This window comes from Equus przewalskii, chromosome 21 (assembly GCF_037783145.1).
Source record: "Equus przewalskii isolate Varuska chromosome 21, EquPr2, whole genome shotgun sequence".
NCBI classification, from domain to species: Eukaryota; Metazoa; Chordata; class Mammalia; order Perissodactyla; family Equidae; genus Equus; species Equus przewalskii.
Genome location: NC_091851.1, coordinates 1,940,245 through 1,959,951, shown reverse-complemented (window position 1 = coordinate 1,959,951; position 19,707 = coordinate 1,940,245). Strand labels below are relative to the sequence as shown.

Below are 19,707 nucleotides of genomic sequence, written 5' to 3'. Positions count from 1 at the left end.
ATCTGCCTCTGTGGGGAAGGGCATGTGCATTGGTGGAGTGTGTGGATTCTCTGCAGTGGGATGACTGGGTATGCCCCAGAGGCTCAGGATGTGTGCATGGGCCAGGACTTTGTTGATGGTGTGTGCAGACCTGTGGGTGGTGGGACTTATCAGCAGCAGAAGACCTGTGCTTCTCAAATGGCCAAATAGGGGATTGGCCCCACCTTCCAAAGCCTAAAATAATTGGGTGCTCCTGTGCTTGGGGCTAGCCCCACTCAGCTGCAATCCTGAGACAGCAGACACCAGGCTTCCAGGCTGGAGGCCTACAGGAATTGTAAGGCCCTGAGCTCAGCAACCAGCCACACTGGGGGCCTACTCACTTAATAGAAAAATTGCAACAGGAATGTGCCATTAGATCTTGCAGCCCACTGTGCTGGGGCTCTCCCTTCGCAGTAAAGTGACTGAAGAGACTGTAGCAGCCACACAAAGCTGAGTGTTATAATCAGCTCACCAGAGGCATAGCCTAGGCTCCCTGGGCACCTGCAGCAAAAGGAACCCTGCTGCAACAGAAGGACACACGTAGCCCACACAGGGGTCATTCCTGGAACATTTGGAACTGGTGATGAGAAGTAAGCACACTGCTGGGCCTCAAAAGGCATCTCTCACATAAGGCCTCTTCTCCTAGATCAGGAGAAATAGCTGACTCACCTAATACATAGATATAAGCACAGAGAAAGACGTAAAATGAGGAGGCAAAGGAATACATTCCAAGCAAAGGAACAGGACAGATCCCAAGAAAAAGAACTAAATAAAACAGAAATAAACAATCTACCTGACAAAGAGGTCAAACAAAAAGTCATAAGGATGCTCATTGATCTTAGGAGAAGAATGGATGAACACAGTAAGAATGTCAACAAAGAACTGGGAAATATAAAAAAGAATCAATCAGAAATGAAGGCTACAACACTAGAAATGAAAAATTCACTAGAGGGACTCAATAGCAGAGTAGATGATACAGAAGAATGGATCAGTGAGCTGGATGAAAGACTAGAAGAATCACACAAGCTGAACAGATAAAAGAAAAAAGAATTAAAAAGAACAAAAACAATCTAAAGGAACTCTGGGACAACATCAAGTGTGCTAATGTTCATGTTATGGGTGTCCCAGAAGGAGAAGAGAAAGACAAAGGGGCAGAGAATCTATTTGAAGAAATAATAGCTGATAACTTTCCTAACCTGAGGAAGGAAACAGACATTCAAGTACAATAAGCACAGAGAGCACCAAACAAGATAAACCCAAAGAAGCTCACATCAAGACACATTGTAATTAAAATTTCCAAAATTAAAGATAAAGAGAGAATCCTAAAAACCACAAGAGAAAGGAAACAAGTGGCCTACAAAGAAAACTCTATAAGGCTATCTGCTGACTTCTCAGCAGAAACCTTACAGGCTAGAAGAGAGTGACGTGATATATTTAAAGTTCTGCAAGGAAAAAAACCTACAGCCAAGAATACTCTACCTGGCAAGGTTATCATTCAGAATGGAAGGAGAGATAAAACATTTCCCAGACAAGAAAAATTAAAGGAGTTTATCACCAAGAGATCAGTTTTACAAGAAATGCTAAAGGGACTTATTTAAGTGGGAAAGAGAAGACTACAAATAGGAATAAGAAAATTATTTTTAAAAAGGCAATAAAATCTCTGGTAAAGGTAAAAATACAGTAAAGGTAGTAGATCAACCACCTATGAAGATAATTTGAAGGTTAAAAGACAAAAGTACTAAAATTACCTATTTTGATGATAAGAGAGCAATGGATACACACATATAAAACAAGAGGTAAGACGTGATATAAAAAACATAAAAAGTGGGAAGAGGGGAGCAAAAGAGTAGAGCTTTCTGAAAGAAGTCAAACTAAAGAGACTATCAACTCAGTATATATTGCTATATATGTAGATTACTGTATATGAATTTCATGGTAATCACAAACCAGAAACTTATAACAAAAACACAGATAATTAAGAAAAATGAACCCAAACATAATACTAAAGAAAGCTATCAAACCACAAGGGAAGAGAGCAAGCGAAGAAGAAAGGAACAGAGAAGAACTACTAAAACACCCAGAAAAAAAGTAACAAAATAGCAATAAGTACATATTTATCAACAGCTACTTTAAATGTCAATGGACTAAATACTCCAATCAAAGGCATAGGGTGGCCAACTGGATAAAAAAACAAGACACATATATATGCTGCACACAAGAGAGACACTTCAGACCTAAAGATACTCACAAACTGAAAGTGAAGGATGGGAAAAAATATTCCATGCAAATGGCAAAGAAACGAAAGTAGGGGTGGCAATACTTATATCAGACAAAATAGACTTTAAAACAAAAACTGTAACAAGAGACAAAGAAGGGCACTACATAATGATAAAGGGAACAATCCCACAAGAGGATATAACACTTGTAAATATCTATGCACCCAACATAGGAGCACCTAAATACTTAAAGTAATTATTAAGAGACATAAAAGTAGAAATAGACAGTAAAACAATAATGGTACGGCACTTTACCACTCCACTTATACCAATGGATAGATCATCCAAACTGAAGATCAATAAGGAAACATTGGCCTTAAATGACACATTAGACTAGATGGATTTAGTAGATATAAATAGAACATTCCATCCAAAAACTGCAGAATACACATTCTTTTCAAGTGCACATGGAACGTTCTCCAGGATTGAGCACATATTTGGCCACAAAACAAGTCTCAATAAATTCAAGAAGACTGAAATAATGCCAAGCATCTTTTCTGACCATAAAGTTACCAAACTAGAAATCAACTACAGGAAGAAAATCAGAGAAGTCATAAATATGTGGAGATTAAACAAAATGCTACCAAACAATGATTGGGTCAATGAAGAAATCAAAGGAGAAATAAAAAAGTACCTGGAGACAAATGATAATGAAAATACGACATGCCAAAAATCTATGGGATACAGCAAAAGCAGTTCTAAGAGGGAAGTTCATAGCAATACAGGCCTACCTCAACAGAAAAGAAAAATCCCAAGTAAACGATCTAACAGTAAACCTAAAGGAACTGGAAAAAGAAGAACAAACAAAGCCCCAAATCAGTAGAAGGAAGGAAATAACAAAAATCAGAGGAGAAATAATGAAATAAAGAGCAAAAGAAAATAGAAAAACAATCAATGAAACCAAGAGCTGCTTCTTTGAAAAAATAAGCAAAACTGACAAATTTTTACCTAGACTGACCAAGAAAAAGAAGAGAGAAGTCTCAAGTAAATAAAATCAGAAATGAAAAAGGAGCTGTTACAACAGATAGCTCAGAAATACAAAAGATTATAAGAGAATACTATGAAAACCTATACATCGACAAATTGGGTAATCTAGAAGAAATGGGTAAATTCTTATAATCATACAACCTTCCAAAACTGAATCAAGAAGAAATAGAGAATTTGAATAGACCAATCACCAGTAAGGAGATTGAAACCATAATCAAAAACCTCCCAGAAAATAAAAGTCCAGGGGGCTGGCCCCGTGGCCGAGTGGTTGGGTTCGCGCGCTCCGCTGCAGGCGGCCCAGTGTTTCGTTGGTTCGAATCCTGGGCGCGGACATGGCGCTGCTCATCAGACCACGCTGAGGCGGCGTCCCACATGCCACAACTAGAAGGACCCACAACGAAGAATACACAACTATGTACCGGGGGGCTTTGGGGAGAAAAAGGGAAAAAATAAAATCTTTAAAAAAAATAAATAAATAAAAGTCCAGGACCAGACAGCTTCCCTGGTGAATTCTACCAAACATTCAAAGAAGATTTAGTACCTTTCCTTCTCAAAGTCTTCTGCAAAATTAAAGAGGAGGGGAAGTTTCCTAATTCATTCTATGAAGCCAACATTACCCTGATACCAAAACCAGACAGGGACAGTATCACTGATGAACAGCAATGCAAAAATCTTCAACAGGGGCTGGCCCAGTGGTGCAGCGGTTAAGTGCGCACGTTCTGCTTCTCAGCAGCCTGGGGTTCGCCAGTTCAGATCCTGGATGCGGACATGGCACCGCTTGGTAAGCCATGCTGTGGAAGGCGTCCCACATATAAAGTAGAGGAAGATGGGCACGGATGTGAGCTCAGGGCCAGTCTTCCTCAGCAAAAAGAGGAGGATTGGCAGCAGTTCGCTCAGGACTAATCTTCCTCAAAAAAAAAAAAAAAAATCTCAACAAAATACTAGAAAATCGAATACAACAATACATTAAAAAGATCATGTACAATGATCAAGTGGGATTTATTCCAGGAATGCAGGGATGGTCCAACATCTGCAAATCAATCAACATGATATAACACATTAACAAAATGAAGAATAAAAATCACATGATCATCTCAATAGATGCAGAGAAAGCATTTGGCAAGATACACCACCCATTTATGATAAAAACCCTGAATAAAATGGGTGTAGAAGGAAAGTACCTCAACATAATAAAGCTCATATATGATAAGGCTACAGCTAAAATCATTCTCAATGGAGAAAAACTGAAAGCCATCCCTCTAAGAACAGGAACCTGACAAGGATGCCCACTTTCACTACTCATTTAACATAGTATTGGAAGTTCTAGCCGGAGCAATCAGGCAAGAAAAAGAAATAAAAGGGATCCAGATTGGAAAGGAAGAATTGAAACTGTCACTATTTGCAGATGACATGATTTTATATATAGAGAACCCTATAGAATCCAGTAAAAACTTTTAGAAATAATAAATGAATACAGTACAGTTGCAGGATACAAAATCAACATAAAAAAATCAGTCCCGTTTCTATACACTAACAACAAAGTAGCAGAAAGAGAAATTAAGAATACAATCCCATTTACAATTGCAACAAAAATAATAAAATACCTAGGAATAAACTTAACAAAAGAGGTGAAAGACCTGTACACTGAAAACTATAAGACATTGTTGAAAGAAATCGAAGAAGACACAAAGAAATGGAAAGATATTCTGTGCTCTTGGATTGGAAGAATTTGCATAGTTAAAATATCCATACTTCCTAAAGCAACCTACAGATTCAATGTAATCCCTATCAAAGTGCCAATATCATTTTTCACAGAAATAGAACAAAGAATCCTAAAATTTATTTGGAACAACAAAAGATCCCGAATAGCCAAAGAAACCCTGAGAAAAAAGAACAAAGCTGGAGGTATCACACTCCTTGATTTCAAAATATACTACAAAGCCATAATAATCAAAACAGCACGGTACTGGCACAAAAACAGACACACAGATCAATGGAACAGAATTGAGAGCCCAGAAATAAACCCATGCATCTAGGGACAGCTAATTTTCTACAATGGAGCCAAAAACATACAATGGAGAAAGGAAAGTCTCTTCAATAAATGGTGTTGGGAAAACTGGACAGCTATATGCAAAAGAATGAAAGTGGACCATTATCTTACACCATGCACAAAAATCAACTCAAAATGGATTAAAGACTTGAATGTAAGACCTGAAACCACGAAACTTCTAGAAGAAAACATAGGCAGTATGCTCTTTGACATCAGTCTTAGCGGCATATTTTCAAGTATCATGTCTGATCGGGATAAGGCAAACAATAGAAAAAATAAACAAATGGGACTACATCAAACTGAAAAGCTCCTGCACAGCAAAGGCAACATCAACAAAACAAAAAGACAACTAACAATTGGGATTAGAAATTTTCAAACCATATATCTGATAAGGGGTTAATATCCAAAATATATAAAGAACTCATATATCTCAACAACAAAATAACTAGTAACCCAATTAAAAAATGGGCAAAAGATCTGAAAAGACATTTTTCCAAAGAAGATATACAGATGGTCAATAGACATATGAAAAGATGCTCAACATCTCTAACTATTACGGAAACGCAAATTAAAACTACAATGATGTCACTTCATGCCCATCAGCTATAATTAACAAGACAGGAAACAATAAGTGTTAGAGAGGATGTGGAGAGGAAGGAACCCTCATACACTGCTGGTGGGAGTGCAAACTGGTGCAGCCACTATGGAAAACAGTATAGACATTCCTCAAAAAATTAAGAATAGATCTACCATATGATCCAGCTATTCCACTGCTGGGTATTTATCCAAAGACCACGAAAACAAGAATGCACAAAGATATATGTATCCCTCTGATCATTGCAGCATCATTCATCACAGCCAAGACTTGGAAGCAACCTAGGTGCCCATCAAGGGACAAATGCATAAAGAAGATGGGGTATATATACACAATGGAATACTACTCAGCCATAAAAAGGATGAAATCTGGCCATTTGTGACAACATGGATGGCCCTCGATGGCACTATTTTAAGCAAAATAAGTCGGAGGGAGAAAGTCAAATACTGTATGATCTCAGTCATAAATAGAAGATAAAAACAATAACAAACAAACACATAAAGACAGAGATTGGCTTGGTGGTTACCAGAGGGAGAAGAGGCGAGAGAGTAGAGCAAAAGGGGTGATTAGGTGCATATGTACAATGATGGACTGTAATTAGTCTTTGGGTGGTAAACATGAAGTAATCTACACAGACATTGAAATATAATGATGTACACTCGAAATTTACATAATGTTATAAATCAATGTTACTGCAATAAAAAAGAATAAGTGAATTTAAAAAAAAAATTTAATTCCCATTAAAAAAAGAATAGGCAATCATAGAAGACATAGTGAGGTGATTTTTTTTTTTTTTGGTGAGGAAGATTGGCCCTGAGCTAATATCTGTTGCCAATGTTCCTCTGTTTGCTTGAGGAAGATTGTTGCTGCGCTAACATCTATGCCAATCTTCCTCTATTTTGTATGTGGAACGCTGCCACAATATGGCTTGATGAGTGATGTGTACATTTGCGCCTGGGATCCAAACCCAGGAACCCCAGGCCTCCAAAGCAGAGCATGCAAACTAACCACCACGCTACCGGGCCAGCCCCTCATAGTGAGAGATTTTAATAAATCTCCCAGTAACTGACAGAAAAGAAGACCCAAACCCAAACCAAACCAAAGCAAACTCAATAAAATGAAAAAAGTAAAAAGGATAAATGTATGTAATATTTGAACAAAATGGCATACTGAGGTACATAGACAGCTAACCGTGCACCTAAAAAATGCAGCATACACATTCTTTTCAAAAACATATAGAATACTGGCCGTATTCTGGGCAATAAAACAAATCTCAACAAATTTCAAAGAGGAGAAATAATAGAAAGGATGTTCTCTGCCTATGGTGGACTTGAGCGGGAAGCCAATAAGGGAAAAAACAATTAGAAAATCGATTACGGTTAGAAGTGAATACAGCTGTAATAGCCCCAGGTGAAGAAAGAAGTCGCGGTGCAAGTGAAGCCACGTTTTAAAGTGAGAGAAACTAATCACAGGCATGTCAGGCCGGGAGGGGACGGTCAGATGTGGCTTCTGGAGGAGCAGGGCCAGGGCGAAGGTGAGAGGGAGCCTCCCCGGCCCCGCATTGCTGGCCACACACCTTGTACTCCCTGGGCCGGCTGGGGTGTGGGCTGCAGCCAAGGTCACAGGCAGGCTCGGCCTTGGCCTCCGCAACCCCCCACCCCCACCCGGCATGGGCTTCTGGGCATCCCTGTACTGGGGAGGGCGAGCGAGGGGCCCGCAGGCCCTGCAGGAGTCGGGCCGCCGCGGCAGGAGGGAAACTGTCAGGATGCAGCTCAGGCAAACCGTCCCGGAAATGTGCAGGATCCGAGCGTGTGCATGCGTTACCTTGCATCCAAGATTTTTGTGACAAGTGGGTGGAAAACGTGGCCCCCTGTTCTGCCTTCTGTTTGGTGACAATGGGAGAGACAAGGCAGGGGGATGGAGAGAAGGGGCTGGACAGACGCACCAGTCTAAGAGGACGGGTCAGCAGCTCAGGGCCTCCGCGGGGCAGGGCTGTGTGGGTTGCGGAGCTACGGAGGGCTGCTGCGCAGGAGCTGCCACCCTGCTTCCCCGCGCGTGGCCAGCCCTCTGTGCTGACGCTGGACAGCATGTTCCTGAAGGTGCCGCTGTTTCTAGGGCTCATTGTGCTGGGCACTCATGTCTGGACTATTCAAAAGGAATTTGTAAACATTTATAAGAAGCACGATTATTTTGTGGCATCTGTGGAGTTTGCCGTGGCTCGGTTCAATGACGACAATATGGAAATGAATGCATACAGGCTGCTGGAGGTCCGGCGAGCGCAGCAAAAGGTAAGTGGCAGTCAGTCCGCCCACGCCCGGATTCCGGTCCCCACTGAGCAGCCCTGAGGCGGTGTGATGTCCGCAGGGCTCTGAGGCGCAGGGCCCACGTCCGCACCACACTCCTGAAGAGACGGGAGGGGCCCCATCTGCACACAGGGCACCGGCGTCCCTCGGTCTTTCCCGTTTCCTGACCTCGGCCCCTCCTTGGGCTGCATCTCAGCCCTGGGCCCGGAGAGGTTCCAAGAGCCCCTCGGGCATCGAGGCCACTGCTGCTGCCCCCGCCTGAGCCGGGGTCCTGCCTCGGGGTCTGGGGACGCTGCAGGGGGCTGGGCGTGCGCGTGTGCGTGGGGGGTGTTGTTGGTGTGTGTCGGGGCATGAGTGGGTGTCAGGTGTCAGTTGCAGAATTCCTGAGCTTCAAACAAGTCAGCTTTCCAGACAATTCCAGGTCAGCCTAGTAGAGGTGGGCTTCTCCTCAAGGTGATTTCTCTCTCTGTTTGAGTTCTTCCCGAACTTTTATGAACTTCTATTTAGGGAAATGAAATCACACCTTTTAATAAGTTCTTATCGAAACCTAGTAAACTCACGAAACAGCGCCTGATTCATAAATATGCACCTCGACAAAAGACTGCGGGAGGAGCCCGTGCATGCAGCTATTTCCCACGGGTAGAGACCGAGTGCTCCCAGCCCTCGGGACCCCCTACATCCTGGTCGAGTGCTTCTCCCAGAAAGGACAGCCCCGCTCTGATGGCTGCTCGGTGCGCTGCCCCGCCCCTCGTCCTGCTGCCCATCAACGGCCCCTCTCCGTGTGCTCGCTGTGTCTGGCGGGCGCTGCTCCAGCGTGGATTCAGAGAGCGGTCACGCCATCAGGGTTGGCTTAGCGTGTGCGGGTGCAGTGCCTGGAGCTCAAGTCCCGTGAACGTGCCACCCTGTGTGTTCACGGCACCGTCCACGTGACCGCCAGGTATCGGCCGCAGGAGGAGAGCGGCGGGGAGGATTCCAGCGCATGCTGTAGGCGCATGCAGGGACACCTTTCTGTGCATTATTTGCTTATAGAGAAATTGCACACGATTTGTATATGCTATTTACATGCATGTTCTAGTCTTTTGCCCACTTTTCTACCTGATTCTCTGCCTCATTCGTGAAAAGCAAATATTTAGCAGCTGTTTTACAATTTCTTCGTCACAGAGGTGGACCATGATCTATCTGATGGACTTGGAGATGGGCCGCACGACGTGTGAAAAACACGTTGAAGACATTGACAACTGCCCCTTGCAAGAAGGCCCAGGAGAGAAAAAGGTTTGAAAATAAAATCAACCCAAAGTGTCATGAACCTTCTGGGAACAAAATGTAATGTGAAGGAAGGCGTCTTAGAAAACCTACAGTCCTCCCGTGTACCTCCTTACTCCTCGCACAGAACACTTGGCTCTGGACACTTCAGGTCCCCAAGTGTGTTGGGGTCTTTCTCCCACCAAGTGATTCCCTGTGACATCAGCTCTCTACCTGGAGACACCATCCGATCCCTCAGGTTAAGGGCTCAGTCCCACAAGACTGCCGCTCCCCCGCCATTCAGATACCAATCACAAGTAGCCGGTCCTCAGGTTCCCCACGACATCTGTCCAGTTTGGCTACACACCAGAGGTTCCCATGACCCCTCCGCAGGTTGGATTAATTTGCTAGAGCAGCTCACAGAACTCGGGGAAACACTTATGTACTTTTACCAGTTCATTGAAGGATACAATACAGGAGACAGCTGCATGACCAGGTGAAGAGATGCACAGGGCGAGGTCTGGGAGGCTCCCAAGCACGGGAGCTGGTGTCCCTGTGCACAGGGGGTGCCAGACCCTCCCTGTGTGGGTGTGTTCACCACCTGGGAGCTCCCTGAAACCCCTGCGGGTGGGATTTTTACGGAGGCTTCCTCATGTAGGCGCAGTCAATTATTAGCTCCGTTTCCAGCTCCTCTCCTCTCTCTGGAGGATGAGGACTGAGGCTGAATTCCAGGTTCTAATCTTGGCTTAGTCTTTCTGGTGACCAGCCCCCATCCAGGAGCCAACCAGCAGCCCACCCAGAGTCACTTCATGAGAACAAGACATGCCCCTGGTGTTCTTACTACCTAGGAATTTATGAGGGTTTTAGGAGCTCTGTGCCAGCTACTGTGGCAGAAACCAATATATATTTTCTATTATCTAACAGCAGGCCTGGGGAGGAGACTGGAGAATCATCAAGGACGGCCTGGGCAGAGCGGGGGCCTGGCCCCTCTCCCTGAGGTCCTGGGGCTTGCGCTGGAGGGAGGGGGGGCATTCTGAGCAGATAGGGCTGCTTCCAGCAGAGCAGTGGACTGAGCCTGTGTTCACAGCTGGCTGGCTGAGCAGAGACACCCTGCAGACCCCACGTGACCTTCCCGCCTGGAGGGAGCGCTCCCCCAGGTCCCAGCCTCAAAGCTGCCTGAGACCTCAGGCTTCAGGCAGAGGATGCTCTCCCCGTGGGCCTCCCTGCTCCTTTGGGCCTGTGATTTGGGTTGGAGGACTGTGTGGTTTCTTGGGTCATCCCACCTCTCCCTCTGGTCTCAGGGCTGCAAGGCCATGTCTGGTCTGTCTGCGTCCCCTGTCATTGCCCTATGAGCTGACACCTGGTCCACGGGGCTGGGACCTTGGGGAAGGGCCTTAGTCAGGGTGATGCCCTCGGTGGGAGTGGTCTGCCCCACAGACGCGGCCTTGGGGGCAGCCTCCCCTGGGGCGGGTTTGCCACTGTCGTTGACTGTGTGGGGCTCAGCTGGACTGTCTCCTGGGCAGTGTGCCGACTCCCTCAGAACTCACGGAGACGGGGGTCCTTCGTGGAGCATCTCGTGCCCCTGGCAGGACCCCTGAGAGGCAGGCGGTGGCCCCACCAGGCACCCTCTCAGGAGCCCCTGTCCTGGGTGGGCGGATCCAGCAACCCCTGCCCATCACCCTGGTGGGGCCTTGAGCTTCTCAAGCCCTGCCCCAGGTTGCTGTTTCTCCTTTCTTCCCTCTTGTAGTTTTTGATGGCTCTCGAGCTCCTATTCAGTCCTTCACGCTAAGTGCTCTCAGTGTCGCATTGTCCTGATTTCCGTCATATGATTACTTTTTTTCCAGGTGGGCTGCACTTTCATTGTGGATGCTCGACCCTGGTTTTCCCAGTTCACCCTCCTGAACAGCACCTGTGTGTAGGAAAGGCAGGCAAGGAGCCGCTGGCTTCTCAAGGCAGAAGTTCCTTTTCTGCTGGAGGGTGACAGTCAAAGGTCTGTGCAGCGGCAGGGGGAATAAAGGCATCTGAGAGCACTTCCTGTGTCCCTGTCAGCTTTCCACTCTCCCGGGTCGTTTATTCTCCACGAATGTCACTGCCGGCGACAAGTGGTGGGGAATTTATCATTCTAGCACTTACCTTGGCTGCAGGTGCAGAGCGTTGAGTAAAGCAAACCCCCCAGTTGGTGTGAGGCTGCCCTTACTGGTTCTGGCAGGGCCCCACTGGATGGTTTGTGTGCTCATTCATTCATTCTGCCATTTGTTCCTTCACTCATCTCCAATCCCACCATGCCCCTCATCCATTCCTCTCCAAAGGAATGCAGACAATTCTGTCGGGGAACAGCCACCCACATCCCCTCCGCTTCCGTGTCTGGAGCCAGACTCACAGTGGGTGGTGCTTCTCCAGGTGGGCTACACCCAGACACACAGGTGGTGGGGGGCAACTGGAACTGAGAGAAGGCTCTGCCCTCTTGGGCCCCATCAGGGGCATCTGCTCCAGGAGGCCTGACTGATGAGGATGTCTTCTCCAGGGACTGCAGGGATGGCTCAGAATTTGGCAGCTCCAGTCACCACGTCCCCACCTGCTCCCCGAGCCATTTATTCCCCCATGAGGGCTCAGCCTGGCCCCCTTGGCCACCAACACCAATCACTCCCGCTTGGACAGGCACCGTGGTGACAGACACCCACCCTGATGAGCAACTCTCTCCTCTTGGGTCCTGATGGGGAGCAGCCCTGGAGGGACAGAGAGATGGAGGGCATGGAGGGTATGGGGAATGACTGGGCAGTGAGGCCGTGGCCATGCCACCTGGGGGAATACTTGAGAAGGGAGAGCTGAGGCGTTCCTCTGCTCCTCCTGGGTCCCTGGGGTTCTGGTTTGAGTGTCCCTGGTTGAAAGTCTGCCCCTTTCCTGACTGATTTATTCCCACGATGTGGCTGTAAGTACTACTGAGATAGATTTCCCTGCACAGCTGTGGACAGCCCCATTGGGCCCAGCACAGAGACTTTGGCCTGAGCCTGCTTTGGTCCTTTGACCAGTTGCGTGTAGGATTTCTAGCATCTCCCTGCTGTTTGATCGGGGCATATACAAACTTACAATGGCGTGTGTGTGGTCACTAAAGCTGGCCGATAATCTGCCCTTGGCTTGAGTGCAAGTGGGATCGAGCCATTGTTCATGGGTCCCGTGCTGGTAAAGGACACAGCCAGACCCTCCCTGAGTGCTAGTCCGTGCTGCTCACAGGTAGACACCTTCAACCCAACTCCCACTTCCATCGGGAAGGCCTGGGTTCTTGCTCTTTTCAATTTGCTCTGGTTTGATCTCAGATGCACCTTACGTGCACCAGGGGGCTTTGCAATTGTTCCCCATGTTCGTGCCAGGACCCTCAGCATTAGGGTGCAGACTCTGGCTGATTTCAAATGCTCCCCTGCCGATTCCAGGAGGCTCCTTCCTGTTGGGGCCCAGGGCACGGATGGAGGTGCCCCATTCTGACTGTGGCCTGTCTGCTGGTTGGAGCTGTAACTAGAAACATAGTCTTTTGGGAACCGAAGGCCACAGTTTTGCTTCTTTATGGGGGGTTACAATAGTTCTATTCATGGTGTCAAGATAAGAGGAGCAGCACTTCCCAGGGCCTGAGGGAGAGCCTGGGTGACCTTAGAGCAGCTCTCAGGAACTGATAGAGCCTCCAAGGTCAAAGTCAGAAGATACACACAGAAGTGAGGAGTCCATTTAACAAATCTGATTTTTGGTTACTGTCAAATGTTGAGCTAAGCTATTCCATGGTAATGCTGCCTCAGCATCCACCTCGTGTGGCCAAGTGGCCCGCAGGGACCTGAAACTGACCCAGGACCCTCGTGCAAGCACACGCCCTGGACAGCAGCCGGCAGAGTCACAGCACATGGGAGGTCCCGGGCAGCCTCCCAGCAGCCTCCCCTGCCTCCGTGGGCTTCCGCTGTGCCCCTAGAAAAGACGCCTGTGGAGCTCATGGAAGCGCCGCTCTTTGGGTTTGGATTGACTGATCTGCCTTACCGGGGACCCCACCTGTGGACACTAATAAAGGCGTGTCCGCAGGCCCCGCCTCTCCCCGTCTACGCTCTGCCTTGACTTTCCTGCGTGGCTCCTCGCCGTGTGCCGTGGACTTCCTCCAGGGCTTGTGAGTAATAACCTTCTCTGTTTTCGTTTCTCTTGTGGTCCACTGTTGAACCCAGACTCGCCAGCCATCAGGCGCTCTGTGCTCCACTTAACAAGCGTTCATTTGACGAATTCCTAACAGCCCGGCAGAATATTCACCCATGCTGCAGAACGTGCATTCTTTTGAGCTGATAGCACATTTGTCCGTATTGAGTGGATTCTGATCCATAAAGCAAATCTTAATGAATTCCAGAGAACTGATGTCACATAGAATAGGCTCTCCAGCCACAGCGAGGTGCAGGCAGACATTAAGAGGAAAAATGTTTGCAAACTCAGCCGCACTTCTCTGAATAACACGTGGGTTGGAGAAGCAATCTCAGTGCAGGTGGAGCAGGTGGGCAGGTAGGCGCAAGGGTGTCCTCTATTCCGTCTACACTCCCTTCTCTTCCTGTGCTAGCCCGGGGCCTGTCCTTCCCCACGGCTGAGGCCCGGGCCCCGCCTCCTTTCTGGGACCTCCATTAGTGTACAGGTGTCCGTGTTCCCCAGGCTCCAGGTGGGAAAATCATTGTAGAGTAGAGTGTCGTCATGCATGCGGGCAGCATGTCGCACTTTCCTGGCCTGCCCGCTCCCCTTGCCTTGTTCACGCACCAGGCAGGTCACGCATTGGTACCACGGTTCCTCTGAGAAGAACCTGACACGGCGACGCGGCAAAGGTCATGGGACCAGACTGTGGCAGAGCTGCATGAGAATGCATGTCAGCTGGGCTAGGCAGGGCTGCCCTTCCCCGCCCTGACACCTCATGCCCGTGGTTGCTGTTCACGGCCATTCCAGCAGAGTCCTGCCTCGGACTAGCTTCCCTCTGCTCCTGGACATTCTCTCTGCCCACCTCAGGATGTTAGAAACCCCTCTCTCCCTTGCCAAGCACAGCCAGGCCTCATGGCAAGTAGGTCAGCAGGTGCCAGAGGTGGTTAGAGGATGGTACCCCAGCCTTGATGCTGACCCCCCCGTGCCCTCCTGATGCTCCCTGAGGTCGTGGGCTACAGCCAAGGTCAGAGGTAGACCTGGTTTTTACCTCAACTCCCCAGGACTCAGGACTCACCAGTATTCTTAAGAATTCCCGTGACTCTGCCAGTCCTGGGCTGCACTGCCACGAGGGCAAGCAAATGGGCTCATGACTCCCCCCATCCCCAGGCCCTATCAGGGTCGGGCTAGGGCACCAGGAGGCAGCCTTGGAAATGTGCAAGGAACAGAGTGTGTTGCTGGCATGTCCCTAGGTCAAAGGCTTATGTGACAAGGGAGTGGAAAATGTGACCCCTGCTCTGCCTACCATTTGGTGATGATGGGAGGGACAAGGTAGGGGGCAGGGAGGAGGGGCTGCACAGAGGCGCTGGTCAGCAGCTCAAGGCCTCTGTGGGGCAGGCTGCGTGGGATGTGGAGCAGTGGAGAGCGGCCCAATAGCAGCCACACCCCACCCTCCGTGTGCCGCTGGCCTCCAGGGCTGACACCGGGCAGCATGTTCTCGAGGGCGCCTCTGCTTCTGGCGCTCATTGTGCTGGGGCCTCACGTCTACAGATGTGGCTTTGTGGACATCGGTAAGAACACGAGCTTCTTCCGCATGTGTGTGGAGTTTGCCAAGTTTCAGTTCAACCAAGCCCAGCCAGATGAGTATGCCTACAAGCTGCTGTGGGTGGGGCGAAGCCAGCGCGAGGTGAGTGGCTCTCTTCCCTCCCTGGGGCTCCACGTTCACCCCAAAACCAAGCCTGGGAGGCGCGAATCCTTGTTCTGCAGGAAACAGCAATGGGCGTTCTAACTTGGTGAATATTTTTTAAGAATACAGGATATCATCAGATGTGTCCCAAGTTTCTTTTTGTTTCCTTAATGAGTAGAGTCCTTGAAAAACAGGGTAGAGAGGAAGGCAGGACAGCAGAAAGGAAAGCATTAAAGTCAGACATTCAGATGTGGTGTGTGGAGAGAAAAACAGCGTCCTATATGAGAGAGTGGAGAGACGCGAGAACAGCAGAGAGAGACCAGTAATGAGAAAGACAGAGAGAGGCGGTAGCCGACAGACAGAAGCCCAACGAGAAAAGGCATCCCAGAGGAGAGCTGACTGCAGGCCGCGGCCGGGCTCCAGGGAGCCTCGTGGGGCCCATCAGCCAGGCCGGATGCAGAGATGATGCTCCTGCCTGAAGTCCGTGGCCTTGACTGCCCAGCCACTGTGGGTCCGGGCCTGGGCAGGAGGTGGCAGAGAAGACAGACACGTTCTCATGGAACCATTATGCTGGTGACGAGAGGCAAACAGACCTCAAGTTCATGAGTGAAACAGTGGAAGACTGGGACAATAGGGGTCAGTGAAGGGCCTCAGGGCTGTGGGGAGGTGAGGAATTTGGGAGTGGTCAGAGAAGGCCGTTGTGTGATGGACACTCCTGGAAGGACCCAGCCACGTAGGGGTTTGGGGAGAAGAAGGACAAGCAGCCACAGAGAGGCCCCTGGACCAGGACAAGCCCCGAGTGCCCAGGAGGCCTGACAGTCTCAGAGTAATGGCACCCATGGGAGGGAGTCACTCAGGTGCTTTAGCAATCATCTCTCTGGACCCTGTGGGTGCAGTGGGCTCCACAACCTGCGGGCAAGCTGACACCAGCACGCAGGGGATGGTCGCCTAGTCACTAGGAGGTACAAGAAATGCTGGCTTCTTGGGGCCAGCCCTGTGGCTGTGTGGTTAAGTTCGCACACTCTGTTTTGGCGGCCGGGGGTTTGCTGGTTTGGATCCTGGGGGTGGACCTAGCATGGCTCATCAAGCCTTGCTGAGGTGATGTCCCACATAGAAGAAGTGGAAGAACCTACAAGTAGAATATACGACTATGTACTGCGGGGCTTTGGGGAGAAAAAAAAAAAGAAGATTGGCAACAGATGTTAGCTCAGGGCTAATCTTCCTCAGAAAAAAAAAAAAAATCCCCCCAAACAAAAAAAGAAACGCTGGCTTCTGAGTCTGCTTGGAGGTCGATGTGGGGTGTGGAGAGAAGAGCAGGGTCAAGGACAGACCACAGGTGTGTGCCCTGAGCACATGGACCAGGGGTGACTCTATCAACTGAAAGACATGGAGTAAGGTTTGGTGGCGGGGAAAGATCTGGGCGGAACACACCAGGTTTCAATTCTGGGAACCCCCCAGCACGGTGTGGAAGGCAGTGGGGATAGAGTCCTAAGGGCAGGGAAGAGGTTGGGCCTGATACAATGTAGGTGTCGTTAGATCTGGTTATGCAAACCTTTCCCGCTGGTGTTTATTCTTACACTGCCTGCTTCACCTGAATGGAATAGACTGTCACCCAGGAGTCAGTCCGCACACGCCCGGATTCTGGTCCCCAGTGAGCAGCCCTGAGGTGGTGTGATGTCCCCAGGGCTCTGAGGCGCAGGGCCCACGTCCGCACCACACTCCTGAAGAGAAGGGAGGGGCCCCATCTGCACACAGGGCACCGGCGTCCCTCGGTCTTTCCCGTTTCCTTACCTCGGCCCCTCCTTGGGCTGCGTCTCAGCTCTCGGCCTGGAGAAGTCTCAAGAGCCCCTCGGGCACCGACGCCACTGCTGCCGCCCATGCCTGAGCCGCGGTCCTGCCTCGGGGTCTGGGGACACTGCAGGGGGCTGGGCGTGCGCGTGCGCGTGTGCGTGGGGGGTGTTGTTGGTGTGTGTCGGGGCATGAGTGGGTGTCAGGTGTCAGTTGCAGAATTCCTGAGCTCCAAACAAGTCAGCTTTCCAAACAATTCCAGGTCAGCCCAGTAGAGGTGGGCTTCTCCTCAAGGTGATTTCTCTCTCTGTTTGAGTTCTTCCCGAACTTTTATGAACTTCTATTTAGGGAAATGAAATCACACCTTTTCATAAGTTCTGATCGAAACCTAATAAACTCACGAAACAGCGCCTGATTCATAAATATGCTCCTCGACGAAAGATTGCGGGAGGAGCCCGTGCATGCAGCCATTTCCCACAGGTAGAGACCGAGTGCTCCGAGCCCCCGGGACCCCCCACCTCCTGGTCGAGGTGCTTCCCCTGGAAGGGACAGCCCCGCTCTGATGGCTGCTCGGTGCACCGCCCCGCCCCTCGTCCTGCTGCCCATCGACGGTGCCGCTCCGTGTGCTCGCTGTGTCTGGCGGGCGCTGCTCCAGCGTGGATTCAGAGAGCGGTCACGCCATCAGGGCTGGCTTAGCGTGTGCGGGCTCAGTGCCTGGAGCTCAAGTCCCGTGAACGTGCCACCCTGTGTGTTCACGGCACTGTCCATGTGACCGCCAGGTATCGGCCACAGGAGGAGAGCGGCGGGGAGGATTCCAGCACATGCTGTAGGCGCACACATAGACATGATTTTGTAAGAGAAATGGAGAATTAAGAGGAAAAAGCAAAATAATAAATAAATTAACAATAAGAAAAATAAGAGAAATTGCAGATATGTTTATCCCTATTTATAGGCATACGCACATTCACGTCTTTTGCCCACTTTTCTATTTGGTTCTCTGTGTTTTTCTCATTATGGCAAAGTATTTCCCAGTAATTTCTCCAATTGCTTCCTGACAGCATCTTACTTGGATCTATCTAATGGACTTGCAGATGGGCCGCACGATCTGTAAGAAACACGATGAAGACATTGACAACTGCCCCTTGCAAGAAGGCCCAGAAGAGAAACAGGTGGGAGAACACGATCCACCCAAAGCATCACGGATCTTCTGTGAATGAAAAATAGTATCAAGGAGGGCCTGGGGAGGAGACTGGAGAATCATCAAGGACAGCCTGGGCAGAGCGGGGGCCTGGCCCCTCTCCCTGAGGTCCCGGGGCTTCCACTGGAGGGAGGGGGCCATTCTGAGCAGATAGGGCTGCTTCCAGCAGAGCAGTGGACTGAGCCTGTGTTCACAGCTGGCTGGCTGAGCAGAGACACCCTGCAGACCCCACGTGACCTTCCCGCCTGGAGGGAGCGCTCCCCCAGGTCCCAGCCTCAAAGCTGCCTGAGACCTCAGGCTTCAGGCAGAGGATGCTCTCCCTGTGGGCCTCCCTGCTCCTTTGGGCCTGTGATTTGGGTTGAAGGACTGTGTGGTTTGTCGGGTCATCTCACCTTTCCCTCTGGTCTCAGGGCTGCAAGGCCATGTCTGGTCTGTCTGCGTCCTCCTGTCATCGCCCTATGAGCTGACACCTGGTCCACGGGGCTGGGACCTTGGGGAAGGCCTTAGTCAGGGTGATGCCCTCGGTGGGAGTGGTCTGCCCCACAGACGCGGCCTTGGGGGCAGCCTCCCCTGGGGCGGGTTTGCCACTGTCGTTGACTGTGTGGCGCTCAGCTGGACTGTCTCCTGGGCAGTGTGCCGGCTCCCTCAGAACTCACGGACCGGGGGTCCTTCGTGGAGCATCTCGTGCCCCCGGCAGGACCCCTGAGAGGCAGGCGGTGGCCCCACCAGGCACCCTCTCAGGAGCCCCTGTCCTGGGCGGGCGGATCCAGCAACCCCTGCCCATCACCCTGGTGGGGCCTTGAGCTTCTCAAGCCCTGCCCCAGGTTGCTGTTTCTCCTTTCTTCCCTCTTGTAGTTTTTGATGGCTCTCGAGCTCCTATTCAGTCCTTCACGCTAAGTGCTCTCAGTGTCGCATTGTCCTGATTTCCGTCATATGATTACTTTTTTTCCAGGTGGGCTGCACTTTCATTGTGGATGCTCGACCCTGGTTTTCCCAGTTCACCCTCCTGAACAGCACCTGTGTGTAGGAAAGGCAGGCAAGGAGCCCCTGGCTTCTCAAGGCAGAAGTTCCTTTTCTGCTGGAGGGTGACAGTCAAAGGTCTGTGCAGCGGCAGGGGGAATAAAGGCATCTGAGAGCACTTCCTGTGTCCCTGTCAGCTTTCCACTCTCCCGGGTCGTTTATTCTCCACGAATGTCACTGCCGGCGACAAGTGGTGGGGAATTTATCATTCTAGCACTTACCTTGGCTGCAGGTGCAGAGCGTTGAGTAAAGCAAACCCCCCAGTTGGTGTGAGGCTGCCCTTACTGGTTCTGGCAGGGCCCCACTGGATGGTTTGTGTGCTCATTCATTCATTCTGCCATTTGTTCCTTCACTCATCTCCAATCCCCCCTTGCCCTTCATCCATTTCTCTTGAAAGGAATGC

The 19,707-nt window shown here is 49.7% G+C and overlaps 1 protein-coding gene across 3 annotated transcripts; it reads left to right on the top strand.

The window, feature by feature from the left end:
• Nucleotides 1–7,792: 7,792 nt before the first annotated feature.
• LOC103545535 (probable cystatin-16) lies at nucleotides 7,793–19,422 on the top strand. Of its 3 annotated transcripts, XM_070588980.1 has the most exons (4): nucleotides 7,807–8,214; nucleotides 9,391–9,501; nucleotides 18,145–18,255; nucleotides 19,237–19,422. In XM_070588980.1, the coding sequence occupies exons 1-4, from the start codon at nucleotides 7,822–7,824 to the stop codon at nucleotides 19,309–19,311; spliced, it is 690 nt and encodes a 229-aa protein (XP_070445081.1). In that variant the 5' UTR covers nucleotides 7,807–7,821; the 3' UTR covers nucleotides 19,312–19,422. The 3 variants fall into 3 exon arrangements, with proteins under 3 accessions (XP_070445082.1, XP_070445081.1, XP_070445083.1); XM_070588981.1 differs by lacking the exons at nucleotides 18,145–18,255; nucleotides 19,237–19,422 and adding an exon at nucleotides 11,316–11,497 and having other exon boundaries at nucleotides 7,793–8,214; XM_070588982.1 differs by lacking the exons at nucleotides 7,807–8,214; nucleotides 9,391–9,501 and adding an exon at nucleotides 14,941–15,298.
• The last annotated feature ends 285 nt before the right edge of the window (nucleotides 19,423–19,707 follow it).

Excerpts from the sequence above, each read along its gene's own strand:
- LOC103545535 (XM_070588980.1), top strand. The coding sequence starts at position 7,822 with ATGGGAGAGACAAGGCAGGGGGATGGAGAGAAGGGGCTGGACAGACGC. Across the intron at positions 8,215-9,390 it reads TCCGGCGAGCGCAGCAAAAG|AGGTGGACCATGATCTATCT; the intron begins GTAAGTGGCAGT and ends TCTTCGTCACAG. Across the intron at positions 18,256-19,236 it reads AAGGCCCAGAAGAGAAACAG|GTGGGCTGCACTTTCATTGT; the intron begins GTGGGAGAACAC and ends CTTTTTTTCCAG.